The sequence below is a fragment of the Babylonia areolata genome, chromosome 30 (assembly GCF_041734735.1).
Source record: "Babylonia areolata isolate BAREFJ2019XMU chromosome 30, ASM4173473v1, whole genome shotgun sequence".
NCBI lineage: Eukaryota > Metazoa > Mollusca > Gastropoda > Neogastropoda > Buccinidae > Babylonia > Babylonia areolata.
This window is the reverse complement of record NC_134905.1, coordinates 24103232-24120567: the sequence shown is the minus strand read 5'-3', so window position 1 is coordinate 24120567 and position 17336 is coordinate 24103232. Positions and strand designations below refer to the sequence as shown.

At 40.0% G+C, this 17336-nt stretch overlaps 1 protein-coding gene across 1 annotated transcript; it reads left to right on the top strand.

Moving 5' to 3' along the window:
- Positions 1 to 17132, top strand: LOC143275343 (pleckstrin homology domain-containing family B member 2-like). The gene is made up of 6 exons (XM_076579372.1): positions 1 to 136; positions 3000 to 3088; positions 3509 to 3654; positions 4387 to 4502; positions 6773 to 6942; positions 11828 to 17132. Exons 2-6 carry the CDS (start codon positions 3034 to 3036, stop codon positions 11983 to 11985), a joined length of 645 nt encoding a protein of 214 aa, XP_076435487.1. The 5' UTR covers positions 1 to 136; positions 3000 to 3033; the 3' UTR covers positions 11986 to 17132.
- Positions 17133 to 17336: the final 204 nt, after the last annotated feature.

Genomic DNA, 17336 nt, shown 5'->3' with positions numbered 1-17336 from the left:
GTCTTTTGGCGGTGACGTAATTGCGCCTGCGCAATGAACTGGTCTTTCACGGGCGTAAACATTACACACTTCCTGTTGATATTGCGAGATCTTGAGTGGGGTAAATTCTTGTTTGTGGATCACTGAAAAACCCAGCGTAAGTATGTCTGATTCAAATGGACAGTATTATTTTTTGCTTTGCTATCTGTCAGTATCTGTCGTGACTGTGTGCTGTCAGTTTTCACACCGTATTTACAGCATCATTTGGTCAGTAGTGTCCTTGTTCGAGTTGTTATTGCCAACAGGAAAGGTTTCAACTTCAAGGAGTGCTCAACCAGCTCTGAGTACCTTGGGGTATACATCACTAGCGGCCTGAACTGGAGAATCCTTGTAGACCGAATTACTAAAGAGGCCAGTACAGTTTATTGTGCTCAAACTTTCATCAATCCTTTAAGCAATAGTCACTGGAGAAGTTCAAGCTAAAATGGAAGGGAGAGAAATCCCCCTCTTGAAGAATGCCAAGGAGTAAGACACAGCCACAGAGGTTGGGAGAGAATTCCAAGTTGGAATGATAATTTGGAATGAGGATGAGGAGAGCATGACTAACTACCTGATAAGTCGAAAGGCAGACGCTATTTTTATGATAGAGGTGATTATGAGACAATGAGGCATGCATTGGATGACATTAATTGGAAAGAGACTTTGGAACTCAAATCTGTGGATGAGTGTTGGTCTTGCATTACTGATAAATTGAAGGAATTACAAGATAAGTATGTGCCATTTAAAGAGTTTTGGACTGGAAACAAAAGTTACAAAAAGACTGTCCCACTTTCTGTTTTGGAAAAGATACGATTGAAAAGAAGGACCTTCAGATGGTATAAGAAGTACAGGACGACTGAAAATTATAATGCTTATGCACGTGCTCGAAATCAGGTTAAGAGGATATTATGAAGAGCTACCAAGGAAAAAGAGATGTCTATTGCAAAGAACATTAAAAGTGACCCAAAGAGACTGTTTAATTATATTGCATCACAAACTAAACCAAAGGAGATTATTCCGAACTTAAGAACACCTGGTGGAACTTTAACTAACAATGACAAAGAAAAGGCTGAGGTCCTAAATTTGTTTTTCTCTAGTGTTTTCACAGTGGAAGATGTCACCAATGTTCCTTCTTTTGAGTCAGAATGCAAGGCTTCAACAGATTATGTTGAAGTTTCAGAAAAGATTATTAGTGACAAACTTTCACAGTTAAAGGTAAATAAATCCACTGGTCCTGATGGAATACACCCTTATTTGCTAAAAGAATTACATAATAGTTTAGCTATCCCCTTAAAGATTCTGTTTGTTAAGACTGTATCACATGGTAAGATCCCACAGGCATGGAAAGTAGCACAAGTAAAACCAATATTTAAGAAAGGTAACAAACAAGACCCTGGAAACTATCGACCAGTAAGTTTGACATCGGTTGTATGTAAAGTTTTTGAAGGTTTCATACGTGATACTTTGAATAAACATTTGATTGATAACGACTTACTGTCTGATTATCAGTTTGGCTTTACCAGTGGTAGATCCTGTGTGACTCAGTTGTTGAATACTGTACATGACTGGATGCAGTCACTTGAAAACAATAAACCAATGGATGTAATTTATCTGGACTTACAGAGGGCGTTCGATAAAGTTCCACATAATAGGTTAATTGCTAAATTGCAAGGGTACGGTATTTGTGGTAAATTGTTGGAATGGATAAAAGACTTCTTAGATGAGAGAACACAGTACGTATCAGTAGGGACTGAGTCATTGTGTCCTGTTAAGGTGAGTAGTGGTGTTCCCCAAGGCAGTGTCTTGGGGCCCACACTCTTTGTATATTATATAAATGACATGCCTGACATACTAGACTGTTTTGTGAAAATCTTTGCAGACGATACAAAGATCTATGAGGAAGTAGATTCTGATGTTGGTAGATTGAAATTGCAAGTTAGTATTGATAATTTAGTACACTGGACTGATAGATGGCAAATTAAATTTAATAACAATAAATGTAAAGTTTTACACGTAGGCAGAAATAATCCACATTATAAGTATTATATGAATGGTACGGTCTTGCAGGAGACTTCATCGGAGAGAGATCTTGGAGTCATTGTTGACTCTGGTCTCTCTTTTGATGTTCATGTTAATGAAACCATTAAAAAAGCCAATAGATTGACCGGAATGCTAGTTGGAAACATACAGTGTAAAAGTAAAGACATAATGGTGCCATTATTTAAGTCATTAGTCAGGCCAGTCTTAGAATATGGGAATGTTTTTTGGAATACGGGTTTAGTGAAACATACAGACAGTATTGAAAATGTTCAACGAAGATTCACTAAAAGAATCATTGGCTTTGCTGATATGGACTATGAAAGTAGGTTGCAAGCACTTAAGTTACGTAGTTTAGAATATAGAAGACTGCATGGTGATTTAATAGAGATGTATAAAATGACACATGGATTATATGACAGCAGAACTATAAACTCTTTGTTTACATTGATTTGATTGAATGAGAACAGTGCCACAAGAGGCCATTCCTACAAACTATTAAAGTTTCAGTTAAAACTTCCAGATTTGCACATTTCTTTACTAACAGAGTAACAAATGTTTGGAACAATTTGTCACAAGATGTTTTTTCCGCAGGAACAGTGAATACATTTAAAAATTATCTTGATATTCATTTGAAAAATTTTAAATACAAAACTCATTTACATATTTATTGATTTTTCAAGCATTGCGCACTCAATGTTGAAAAATGCATCAGACATATGTGGGGACTCTTTTTCTTCCCCACTTCAAGCGGGCAAAAGGCCTTGTCAGGCCTGCACGCCTTGATATTGATATGATATGATATGATATGTTGAATACTATGGAGAAGTCCAGCTATGTGAATGTTTTATTTGCCTTACTCATTTGCATAACAATGTGTGTACATGTATATATATATATATATGTATATAAATGTATGATATTTATCGTTGTTGTGTGTACAGATTTCAACAGACTGTGATTTTAAAAAGACTGACAATGAACTCTGCAAATGGAACTGATATTGCCAAGGCTGGATGGCTCTACAGACAGAGTGAGTTTTTAATTTTTTTAATTAAAAAATTTTTTTTGAACAAGATAAAGCTCATTTATAATTCTTTATTTTGTTCTAATTCCAGTTTTGAACTTGAATAAGGGAACCTTGGTATGTGTTTATGTGTTTTGAAAAAAGTGTATGCTTGTGAACAGTTTGAGACTGAGACGAGAGTGTGTGTTGTAACTCTTTGTGAGTTTGTGTGTGTGTGTGTGTGTGTGTGTAAATTTACGCATATGCATAATTATGTGGGTATGCATCTATACATGTGCATTTTTGTGTGTGTGTTTGCATCTGTACGAGAGAAACAAGCTACATTTCAGAATATGTTGAATCACTACTGTATAAATTTGTCAGATTTTAATTTATGTGAGAAAATGCGAAAAAGGTAAAACAAAGAATTTTTTTTTTCGTTTTCAGGTAGTGTGTTGCATAGGTGGAAAAGGAACTGGTTTGCGCTGTACAGAGACGGTCTTTTGCGCTATTTTGATTCTCGGGAAAGTTCACGTGCGGAGGAGGTTTATATACTGCGCGCTGTTTGCAGGCACATTAAAACTGGGTCAGAGGTAAACTCCGTGTATGTGTGTGTTTGTGTGTGTGTGTGTGTGTGTGAGAAAGATAGACAGAGAGAGAGACAGAGAGACAGAGAGAATGTGTGAGAGTGTGTGTATGTGTGTGTGTAGTATATATACATGCGTTTGTGTATGTTTGTACAAGTCTCTGTGTATGTATGTGAGTGTGTGTGTGTGTGATATGTGTGTGTTTGTACAAATGTGTGTGTTTGTGCATGGATGTGTTCTACTATTTAAAATTGTAACCATGAATTAGAGATCATCTGTGGGTGATGAATTTCATTTCGTAATCTATTCTTCTGCTCATGACTTCTGTGTCAGGTATTTGCGGACAAAAGGTAACGGGTATGTCACCGAAGTCAATATTCAGTTTTTGCTAAGAGACACCTTCTGTCTGATCTGGATCCAGGATCAGATTGTCTAAAACATATATTTAATTACACATACTTAACCGTGACCCAACTAGTGCAGACTCCGGCAGGGGTCTGACATTCCTGTCCTGTGCAAACTATCCGCCCATGCGTATATATATATATGATAACATGATTCTTTTGTTATTGTATTATTCTTTTTGTCACAACAGATTTCTCTGAGTGGAATTTGGGCTGCTCTCCCCAGGGAGAGTGCATCTCTACACTTGACAGCACCACACATTTTAATTTGTTTTCTTCTTCTTCTTCTTATTGTTAATATTGTTACGAGTTGTGCTGCTGCCTTTGACTTCAGGTGCGATCAGCGGCTCCGCCAGAGGACCTGAGGGGAAGGAAGTCCTGCATGTTTGAACTGGAGATGAAGGACGGAAATCACTTGCTTCTGTGTGCCGAGTCGGACGATGACATGAGGTTAGGACTTTTGGGGGATTTTTTTCTTTTTTATTTACGTTCAAGGGTTACAACTCCCATGTTCACTCGCATGCATGCACGAGTGGGCTTTTACATGTATGACCGTATTTATTTCTGCCATGAAGGCAGTCATACTCTATTCAGGAGGGAGGGGGGGGGTGGTGTGAGGGGGGGGCATGCTGGGTATGTTCTTGTTTCCATAACCCACTGAACGCTGACATGGATTACAGGATCTTTAACGCGTGTACTTGATCTTCCGAGTGTATACATACATGAAGGGGGTTCAGGCACTGGGAGGTCTGTACGTATGTTGACCTTGGAGATCTGATAAATCTCCACCCTTAACCCTTTCACCACCAAGCTCGCATTTATGCACAGGCGTGGTAGAGGATCCGTGTTACTGAAAGGTGGCTATTCATTAGTCTGTTATCCATGAACCTACTGCTCTTAATGTTCGGTGGTAGGTAGGATAAGTCATATTTTCTATACATCACAGAGGGAATCCCCAGCGATTTTTCTTTCTTTTCTGTGTTTATACCACAAGGGAATTCTTTTTTTTTTTTTTTTTTTTTTTTGCTGCCCCATCATCTGCACCGTTTCAGTGGCATTACTCCCACGCCGCTCATTTAGATTCCCCCATACACAGCCACACCCGGGTTCGTCCGTCGCAGTTCCAGCGTCGGCAGTCCACAGGGAACCATCGATGTTAGGTCGACAGGAGGCCACACACCAGAGGAGACCCTGCACTGCTGCTGAGTCACTTCGGTGGTGTTCAGTGGTGCCTGTTCTGTTTTAACGTACTTAGGACACCACCTACTAAGCCCCCTACTAACGACAATAATGGCTTAGTCGCGGAGCCAGACTGAGTGAGCGTCCCTCCCAGAGTGGAGACCGCCACCACGTCCCTCAAACAACAGCCCCCCATGAATCTGACGACACTGACGACATTGACAGGACTCACCCCAAGCACGGAAGTGGAGGGGTATCGAAACTGAGGTCACCATGAGAGCAGGGCATGAAAGGCCACAGACTTTGAGACTATTTTGTTTATATTGATGACGATGAAGGAGCAGGAGGATGATGATGATGATGACGATGTTGCTATATAGATCCATTTTGGTTTGGGACTGCGTGACAAGGCTGTACTCTACGCTTCCTGTCATAATGATATCCCGGCGTTAACCAGGCCCGAGAGATACAGACACTTGCAGTGTTGGTCAGGTAATTAGAGCAACACACCCAAAGACGCATCCTTGAAGCGGATGACACTCGACTGTGTGGTCCCAGTCTCCCCATTTAAGCCCACAGCACACTCAACTCTGGGTAGGAGCCGGCCACGGGCCGAAAAACCCACCTCCGCTGGGATTCGAACCCTAACCACTTCGCCACGGCGGCTGGGAATTCTGTACTCTATATTGACTGGTGGTGAAAGGGTTAACCCACCAGGTGGTGTGACTGGGATTCGGACCCAGGACCCTCAGATTGAAAGTCCAACGCTTAACCACTTGGCTGTTGCACCCATCACTGTTTGGGGATAATAGTTGTAACAGTAACAATACTAATGGATACATATATAGTACACTATCCAGCATATATAGTACACTATCCAGAAGTCTGCTATAGGTGCTTTACAAAAAACATGGTTATATATGTATATGTATATATATATATATATATATATATATATATATATATATATATATATATATATATATATATATATATATATATATATATATATAGTACATCAATGTTATGTATAGACACCAAACTATGATCAGCAAACTGCACACGTGCTGCACATAAGCACAATGCATACAAACATGCATATATGTACATACCAGCCCCTCTCCACACACACACACACACACACACACACACACACACAAGAGTCAATCACACAGACACACACAAGCACACACAGACACGCACATACAAACACACACACACACACACACACACATGCACACAATCAGTCACGCAGACACACACAATCACACTCACACACACACATGTACACACGCACTTGCGCACCCACACACGCAGTTACACACACCCATGCACACAATGACACAAACACACACATCCACCCAGCACGCACACTCCACACACACATGCCACAGACACACCCTCTCCCCCACCATCCCCATGACCCCCCCCCACACCCCACCCACACATAGAACACTGAACACAGACACACCCTCCCCCGAGCCCCTCCACCCCCCACATCCCTCCACACAGAACAGTGAACACCCTGCTCCATGTCTCAGGGCTTGGCAGTACTCCCTGGAAGAGGCACGGACGATGCCAGCACCGGGTGGCACAGCTGGGTTCGCCGTCCCAGGGTACCCGGGCACTGCTGTCCCCATGGGCTACATGCACCAGCGGATACCTTACGGGGGATACGCTGGGCAGGTGATCAGCACCCCGCCTCCGCAAGGTGAGGGGCATGCTTTTTGATGGTGAGGGAGGACAGGTGCAATAGCCGAGCGGTTAAAGCGTTGGACTCTGAGGGTCCCGGGTTTGAATCACAGCGGAGATTAGAAAAGAGAGATAAACCACTTGCAGAAATTGCTGAAGCCAGGCAGCCTGCGCCGCGAGACGCATTCATTATTCATGTGCTGCCTTTGCACCGCCCAAACTAAGGGAAAGCGTCAGTCGAACGCAGTCTCCCGAGTGATTTTATAATTTGGATTACACTTTTTTTCCCTTTTCTGTTTGCTTCATCCCACGCAGATGTCAAACTCAATTTTGTTGTGAATAACATACCTAAATATTTATATGTATTGGTTACTTTTATTTCCCTATCACCACAGCACCATTTTTCACGAGTCGAAAGATGACCTCCATTGCGGAAAACTATAATATTGGTCTTATCGAGATTCACTGTTTGTTGTAGTCTGTCTGTTTCTTGCTTAAGGGCATTTAATTGATTTTGTAACCCTATGGGTGTGTCAGACAAGAGAACAACATCATCAGCAAATAGCATTAAGAGCAAATCTGTTGCGCCAGGTATCATTTGTATTCCATGTCTCCCCTTCTTTGATAACTCCACTGCCAATTCACCGATGAAAAAGGAAAACAGCTGTGAGCTTAGCATACAACCTTGTTTAACCCCTCTTGGACACTGAAAAAAGTCTGAATAAATACCTTTGTCACGAACACATACAAGTACAGAATCGTAGATGCTTTTAACAGCCATGTAAAACTCCCGAGAGAGAGAGACAGAGATAGAGACTTAGAGAGAGAGAAAGAGCACAATACAACGGTCTGCTCGGGCAACATGAAGCGTTCGTATATATATGAATTATATATATGATTATGTACATACAGATAGATTTAGATTTACATATTGATAGATCTATATGAAATTATGAATGTATGTATTCATGTATGTATGTATGTATGTATGTATAGACAGATGTTAGAAGAGAGACAGAGCTGAATATGTGTTTTATGTTTTGATATATATATATATATTTGTTGAAGAAATGGTGATGTAAACCAGAAAGTGTGAAGAAAAAGTAGCGTTACGAAAATGCAGTTCAATAATTTACAACTGTCTCTCTCATGTGCAACATTGCGCAGGGGGAGAGGGGGGGGGGGGAGTTGGTGGTGGGGGGAGCTGCTTTATTTTTTTTATATTATCTACATTCAAGCAGATGCAAACGTGCTAAAAACCAAGCAAAAATGAATCGGTTTTCATTGTATACAGCGAATCTTACTACACGTGGGAAATTCCAGGCATAACTTAACTTTCACTTTACTGCAGCTGAACCGTCAGAACCGACTAGTTTCCTTCAGGGTGGGGAAGGAGAGGGTGATTTACCCCCACCCTTCCGCACTGCGTGTGTGCCCCAAAACGGCTTCAGCACTGTTATAGACAGTAAGAAGGGGCCTGCCGCGAGTGGTTTATCTCTCTTTCTAATCTCCGATCACAGTTACGGCGCCTGGTGGGTAAAGGGTGGAGATTTTTTCTGACCTCCCAGGTCACCATATGTGCAGACCTGCTTGTGCCTGAACCCCCTTCGTGTGTATACGGCAAGCACAAGATCAAATACGCACAGTAAGGATCCTGTAATCAGCGTTTGGTGGGGTTATGGAAGCAAGAACATTCCCAGCATGCACACCCCAGAAAACAGAGTATGGCTGGGTAAAAACGGTCATTCATGTGAAAGCCCACTCGTGTACGTACGAGTGAACGTGGGAGTTGCAGCCCACGAACGAAGAAGAAGAAGATGATGATGAATGGTGAGGGGGGAAGCAAAGGGTGAAATGGGACATGGAGAATGCAAGGAAAACTGACACAGCATTCGTGTCCTGTTAGCGCTATCAGAAACGAATGAATGAATGATATGGATACTTCTGTAGCATCTATCCTAGGTCTGCTATCAGAAACGAATGAATGAATGAATGATATGGATACTTCTGTAGCATCTATCCTAGGTCTGCTATCAGAAACGAATGAATGAATGAATGATATGGATACTTCTGTAGCATCTGTCCTAGGTCCGCTATCAGAAACGAACGAATGAATGAATGATATGGATACTTCTGTAGCATCTAGCCTAGGTCCGCTATCAGAAACGAACGAAAGAAACGAACGAACGAATGAATGATATGGATACTTCTGTAGCATCTATCCTAGATCCGCTATCAGAAACGAACGAATGAATGAATGATATGGATACTTCTGTAGCATCTATCCTAGGTCCGCTATCAGAAACGAAGGAATGAATGACTGATATGGATACTTCTGTAGCATCTATCCTAGGTCAGAGACCATGCTCTCAGTACTTTACAAACTCGGGGGTCATTTGCACAACAGGTCGCCTACCTGGGTAGAGCCAACTGATGGCTGGCGATGGGCGTTCATCATTCATTTCCTGTGTCATTCAATCAGACTTCAGGCACGCATACATATGCACTCAGACAGACATGTGACACTTTACGTGTATGGCCGTTTTGTTTATTTACCCTGCCATGTAGGCAACCGTACTCCATTTCCGGGGGTGTACATGCTGGGTATGTTCTTGTTTCCATAACCTACCGTTACTGAATCTTGATTGTGCATATTTAATCTTTTGCGTGTGTACACGCATGAAGGGGGATCAGGCACTAGCAGGTCTGCACACATGTTGACTTGGGAGATAGGAAGAATCTCAACCCTTTACCCACCAGATGCTCTTACTGAGATTCGAAGTGGGGACCCTCAGATTTAATGTCCTGAAAGTGTGGAATATGCACATATATATACATATATATGTATTTTTTTAATTACACATACTTAACCATGACCCAACTAGTGCAGACTCCGGCAGGGGTCTGACATTCCTGTCCTGTGCAAACTGCTATCCGCCTATGCGGAGAAAACGAAAGTAACTACGGCCGATAACCTCCTGGAAAAAAGGAACTATGCTCACACGGTTGGACACTTTATCCACTCTGCTGTTGCACCAGTACATATTAAAAGAAAGAAATGCCTGATGCAGTTATGTCAAAATGGCTAACAAGATGTGCTTGATGCTACAATTTCAAGCCAGTAAGTGAAATCGGTCAGTGAAAGTTTACCAATGGTTCTGGTGTTTTATGAATTTTATCGTTTCTCTTGACTTCTGAAAATCGAGCAAATCATCATGCCAACTCAAATCAATTATTTGATACCATTTATACAAACCATTTACTGCTATTTCATTCATCTCCCTGTTATTTGTTGTTGCATGGCTTCAGTGTCAAATATATTGTGTGTGAAACTAAGAACTTACAGAAGAAAACAGACCTGCGCAATGCTTCATGTGGATCAGTCTCATATGAGCCACAGTCTCAATTATGCTCTACTCTTTTTATGCTCTACTCTTTCAACCTGTCTGTTTTATATATTATCTTTTAATTACACATACTTAACCGTGACCCAACTAGTGCAGACTCCAGCAGGGGTCTGACATTCCTGTCCTGTGCAAACTGCTATCCGCCTATGCGGAGAAAACGAAAGTAACTACGGCCGATAACCTCCCGGAAGTAGGTAACCTCCCCTTTGTCCCCCTGGCTAGCACCCTCTTTTTCCAGCAGCCATCTCGACACCTGTTCCTGTGCACTTCATACGGTTAAGTTTTTTCACATTTTCTATCTGTCTATCGATTCTTTGGCGTTTCTGTTTTGTGTCCAATTATGTCTTCAAACGTTTTATATATTATCTTTTAAAAGCATGTGCTATACTTTGATAACCCCTACATATGAATTAAGATCTATGATTGCTGAAGCAACAGAAAATAAACCATATTGTGACATTCAACAAGAAGGATAACATGCCAACCAAATGTTACACATGAAAAAAATGATGTAGCTACAAAATAAATAGTTTTTCACTGACTAATTATTATTATCATTTCTACTGTGTGTGTGTGCTGTGTGTCTTGACTGACGTGCTATCTCAGGGTGTTTTGGGAGATTCGAAAATGCTACATAAACATACTTTTAATTACTCATACTTTACCGTGACCCAACTAGTGCAGACTCCGGCAGGGGTCTGACATTCCTGTCCTGTGCAAACTACTATCCGCCTAAGCGGAGAAAACGAAAGTACTACAGCCGATAACCTCCCGGAAGTAGGTAACCTCCCCTTTGTCCCCCTGGCTAGCGCCCTCTTTTTCCAGCAGCCATCTCGACACCTGTTCCTGTGCACTTCATACGGCTAAGTTTTTTCACATTTTCTGTCTGTCTATCGATTCTTTGGCGTTTCTGTTTTGTGTCCAATTATGTCTTCAAACGTTTTATATATTATCTTTTAAAAGCATGTGCTATACTTTGATAACCCCTACATATGAACTAAGATCTATGATTGCTGAAGCAACAGAAAATAAACCATGTTGTGACATTCATTCAACAAGAAGGATAACATGCCAACCAAATGTTACACATGAAAAAAATGATGTAGCTACAAAATAAATAGTTTTTCACTGACTAATTATTATTATCATTTCTACTGTGTGTGTGTGCTGTGTGTCTTGACTGACGTGCTATCTCAGGGTGTTTTGGGAGATTCGAAAATGCTGCATAAACATACTTTTTTTACTTTTCACTACACATACTTTACTGTGACTCACTAGGGCAGACTCCGGCAGGGAGTCCGATTCCTGTCCTGTGGAAACTACTATCCGCTTATGCGAAGAAAACGAAAGTTGCTACGGCCGATAACCTCCCGGTTACCTCCCCTGTGTATCCCTGTCTAGCTTCCTCTTTTTCCGGCAGCCATGTTGACTGTTGTTCTTAGTGGGTTTTTTTTAATTTTAAAAAAAAATTTTTTTTCTTTCAATTTTTTCTCCTAGTTGTTCAGACGCCCCATGGAGCGACGACCATCATCAACCAGGCACCACAGCAGATAGTGTACATGGACGATGACCGTTACTTCGGGTTTGGTCACCGTCGCCGCCACTACAGGGGTGGTCGTGGCACCGTCCATCTGGTCACCCCACGCTACTGGTGAGAGGGGTGGAGGTGGGGGCTTACTGAGGGCCAGTCACCCCAAGCTGCTGGTTAGAGTTGTGGGGATTGAGTTGGGAGCTTGCTGAGGGTCAATGATAATCATCATGGTAAAAAAAAAAAAAAAAAAAAAAAAAAATATATATATATATATGGTAATTATACTCTTGAGTCAAAAGTAACAAAAGCTAACCCCCCTCCCCTACCCCCTCCTGAAAATTTATTGGTGTTTATCACAGACAGAGTATTAAGAAAACAACAGTATTTGGACACTTTTGGAAATATAACAACAAAAGATATGTTGGTAATTGGACTATGTCATTATCAGGGATAGAATATTAAGAAAACAACAGTCTTTAGACACTTCTGCAAAAATAACAAAGTTAAAAGCTGACCCCCCAAAATGTGTTGGTATTTGGACTGTCTCATTATTGTAGACAGAGTAAGAAAACAACAGTATTTAGCGCTTCACAAAAATAAACCAAATTTCAAGGCAAGCACAAATAGTGTTGATGTTTGGACAGGTTAGAAAAACAAAATTATTTGATTAGTTTTTCTTATTTATCTTGGTAAGAATTTTCATGTTTATTCATGTAAAGACTAATAGTGATGAATTAATGCCTTTTTTGTGTGTTTTTGTGTGTGTGTTTTTTTTGCTAACAGCTTAGAAAAATTATCATGGAAAAATTAAAAAAGAAAAAGATTGTGATAGAGATGGAACAGAGTTTTAGATATCCTTAGTGTCATTCGCACAGAAGCACAACCATTCACACACACACACACACACACACACACACACACGATAGTGTTTAAAAAAAAAGTCTTGTTTTATTCTTTTAAATGTATAGATAATAGAAAAAAAAATTGTGGTTGGTTTTATTGATTTGCTCTTCATATTGTTCAAGAAAATTGTACAGTTATCTTTTCAGCCAAATATGTAGTATTTATAGCTTTTGTAACACAGTGTAATGACGATGTAGATTATTGAATGAAACCGTTACATAATTACACAATTACGGAATATACACATACTAACATTACTACAGTTGTGATCTATGTCTACGGGTGCTGGGAAAAAAGTGAATAGAAAAGACAGTCAGGGTTTGTTTCAGTTGCTGTATTGGATCTTGTTAAAAGTATCTTCAGTGTTAATTTACTGTACGGTCACATATTCTTAAATGAATCTTGCGCACATAGTTTTGCTTAGTTTTGTCATCCATACATACAAACACAGACACGCACATCACACACACACACACACACACACTTTCTGATGATTTATTCCCGAGCATACATCTACACGCTGTAGCAAGCATGCACTTACATGCAGACACACACACATACACACACATATGCATAGATACTCATGCTTATACACACACCACACACACACACGCACACACACAAACACACATACACCAAGGCATGCACACGCACGTGCGTGCGTGCGCGCACACACACATACACCAAAATACCATTCACAAACATGATACAACCATGGGTATACATATTCATGCAGCCATCACTCATTCTCTCTTTGCCTTCCATTTTCTGTTACGATTTATTCCATTCACTTAAAAGAAAACACACACACACACACACACACACACACACACACACACACACACACACACACACACAAAACAAGCAACAACAAAACAAAAAAACCCCAAAACAACAACAACAAACAAACAAACAAAAAACCATGGTAGAACAAAGGCTTGATACCTTTCATCAGTTCTGCAATGACAGTGCATTATATCTGTTTTTGTGGTGCATTATATCTGTGTGTGGCGCATTATATCTGTTCATGCGGTGCATTATATCTGTCTATACGGTGCATTAGATCTGTTGGTATATCCTCATTTCTGTCAAACAGTTGCGACGATAACCATATTTTTTGTTGTTGTATAATTGTTGCTCTGGCTTTTTTTTCTGATAGCTTGAAGCATGTACCTGGTTGATTAAGAAAACAGGTGTGTTGCTCTGTTTTGATAATGCAGTTGCTGACCACTGATCACAGGGCTTAGTTTTGATGAAATGCACCTGTGTGACCACCTCCTTCATGGCTTAAGAGCATTTTGTGGGAAGTCGTCAGTTTGCTTGTCAGCAATGAAGCTCGAAACTGCAGAAGCTCTGGACATACACATTGAATTAGTACAGTGTAATAACAAAGTTACTGAAAACTTACTGTCTGTTACACAACCTTATGATTACACGCATGCACAACAAATTCAAATGCTCAGAAGAGGGGAGACAATGAAAGAGACGCTTACCCACAGTTTGCATGAGATCACAAGATCAAGATACCCACATACATGTAAGCACTTATCTAATACAGAAGAGAGGGGGGAAAAAAAATGTCCATCCAAATGAAAATACACAAAGAATTGCAGAGACAAAGTTGCAGAGATAAAAATTCTCAAATTGTTTGTGTCCAGCACAGAAGGTTGAGCACTGTGATGTTCATGAAGATGATGATGAACAGGATAACCTGGTTATCATTGTTATAATAATAATAATAATAATGGTACTTATATAGCGCTGAATCTTGTGCATAGACAAATCTAAGCGCTTTCACACCAGTCATTCTCACACACGCATAGCTCTAAAACTGGAGAAACTAAAGACAAGGAAGAGGCAGGGAAGGGAGGGGAGGCTATTTTGGGAAGAGGTGGGTTTTGAGGCCAGACTTGAAAGAGCTGAGTGTGGAGACTTGACGAAGCGAAAGAGGAAGTTCATTCCAATTGCAAGGTCCAGAGACAGAGAAAGAACGACGAATTATGAAATTACTTATAATATGACTGGGTACATTTTTTTCTTCTAAAGTTTTTTTTTTGCATTGGTGTGTTTCATCGTTGGAGAACTGCTGCACTTCAGTTCGAGGCCTTTAACACGTGCCACGCTCTGCAATTTTCTGGGGCTATTAAGGGATGCAGTTTATTTGGATTAAAAAACCCAAACAAACAATCATTATCAAATAAAAGGACAGATATTTTAACCAAGAAGTGTTTCTGACATATTGATGCATTACCTGGCCTGAAAGTTGTGGTATGTTACTGTTCACAGAGATTTATGCACCCCACGTTTCCTTTTCCATTTCCACACATTTTCTCTTTCCCAAATTTCCTCTTTCCTTTTCCCCACATTTTTCTCTTTCCTTTTCCCCACATTTTTCTCTTTCCTTTTCCCCACATTTTTCTCTTTCCTTTTCCCCATTCTCTTTCCTTTTCCCCACATTTTTCTCTTTCCTTTTCCCCATTCTCTTTTCTTTTCCCCACATTTTTCTCTTTCCTTTTCCCCATTCTCTTTCCTTTTCCCCACATTTTTCTCTTTCCTTTTCCCCATTCTCTTTTCTTTTCCCCACATTTTTCTCTTTCCTTTTCCCCATTCTCTTTTCTTTTCCCCACATTTTCTCTTACCTACATTTCCTTTCCCCCATATTTCCTCTTTAATTTTTCATACATTTTCTCTTTCCCTTTTCCCCACATTTTTCCCTTTCCCCCACATTTTTCTCTTTCCAACATTTCCTTTTCCCCATATTTCCTCTTTCCTTTCCCCCATATTTCCTTTTCTTTGTTGTTCAACTGTTCTCTTTTGCGATCTTCAGCATGTAATACATTGTGTACTAGTAAAAGATAATCAGTATTTAGCACAAATGTAAAGTGCTACATGAAAAATGTCTAAGTCTTTCAGTCATTGATTTTGCATTTATTTCTTCAGTCTATGATGTTTGTTGATGAAAAGGCACCAGTTTAGATTTGAGGCAAGGTATGTGTGTGTGTGCGTGCGCGTGCGTACAAAGTGTTAGGACTTTGAATGTCATGATTGATGTTGATCCAAACATTTCTTGTGCACACTACAGTGGTGAAATAAGATTTAAGGTCTCGAAGAAAAATGAGACAGGTTTCATTTTGTTCACATTTGGTTAGTGTCCGAAAATGACCAGCAAAAAAAAAATATATATATATGTATTTTTTAATTCCGTAGTAAACATGTAAGTGCTATTTGCACAGCTTCATGTGCATTGCATAGTATTGTACTTAAATTTGTTGCATTGTAGAGTTTGTAGATTCAGATAGTGATGGTGTATAGTGGAGTAGCTGTTTGTAGAATACTATGTTTTTTGTTCTGGGTGTGGTGGCATTTTTTTGGGTTTTTTTTCTTTTGCTTTGGGTTTCGTTTTTTGTGCCAATGTTTTTAATGTTAGGTTTAATTACACATACTTAACCATGACCCACTAGTGCAGACTCCAGCAGGGGTCTGACATTCCTGTCCTGTACAAACTACTACCTGCCGATGCGGAGAAAATGAAAGTAGCTACGGCCGATAACCTACCTAAGTAGGTAACCTCCCCTGTGTATCCCTTGACTAGTGCCCTCTTTTTCCGGCAGCCATTTTGACTCCTGTTCCTGTGCTCTTCATACAGCTAAGTTTTTTTGTATTTTTTTTCATATTTTCTGTCTGTTGATTCTCTGGCATTATGGTTATCTGTCTTGAGTTCAGGTCACCACAGTATAATTATTGACTCCTTGCCCACCGCGTTTTCAGTCCTTGCACCCAATGTACATTAACTCCATACGAACAGCGAAAGAGACGACGTTAACAGCGTTTCACCAAAATTACCATCATCAAAATATTGCAAGCGGAAGGCTCTTATACTGAAGAGGTGAATGTTGACAAAGAATACCACAATTCTGACGACGGAAGCTAAAGGTTGGGTCATTCAGACACCCACTGGACATCCGAGGGGTCTGTGTAGAGGAGAAGAGAGGACTGGCCGTACTGAGTGAGTTAAATTTTGATGCCACAGCTAAGTTTGGGTGCAAGGTGCAAACTACTACAGGTCTGAAAAACTTTGTTTCCATTTATTCTGTGAAAAAAAAAAGTTTAATATGTTACCTCCTTTTGTCTTCTGAAAGTTTTTCTTTAATCTATGCTACTCAGTACTGTGATATGCACATTCTTATAAAATATGAAAGGTGTATGATTTGCTTTCCAAGCGTGTATAATATTCAAGAAAGGTTATGCATAGTTTTTTTCTTCTTTGTCAATATGTTGTTGATCATTGAAACATTTACATACTGAACACTTTTTCATGTTTGCTATTCATACTTTGTTCTTATCTATAATAAATGATTGCTTCGATTAGTATGTGTGTGTGTGTGTGCGTTATATTAGAATGGTTAGAATTCTTTAGTCTTGTGGTATAAACCTCATTTTCAACACGTATACACATACCGACTCACTGCAATGCAAGCCCCTACTCATGAAAACAAGATGTGACAATTGTGAAAAGAAATATTTATTTCAACATATGTAATGAATCATCACATGTAGCAAAACAAATTCTGA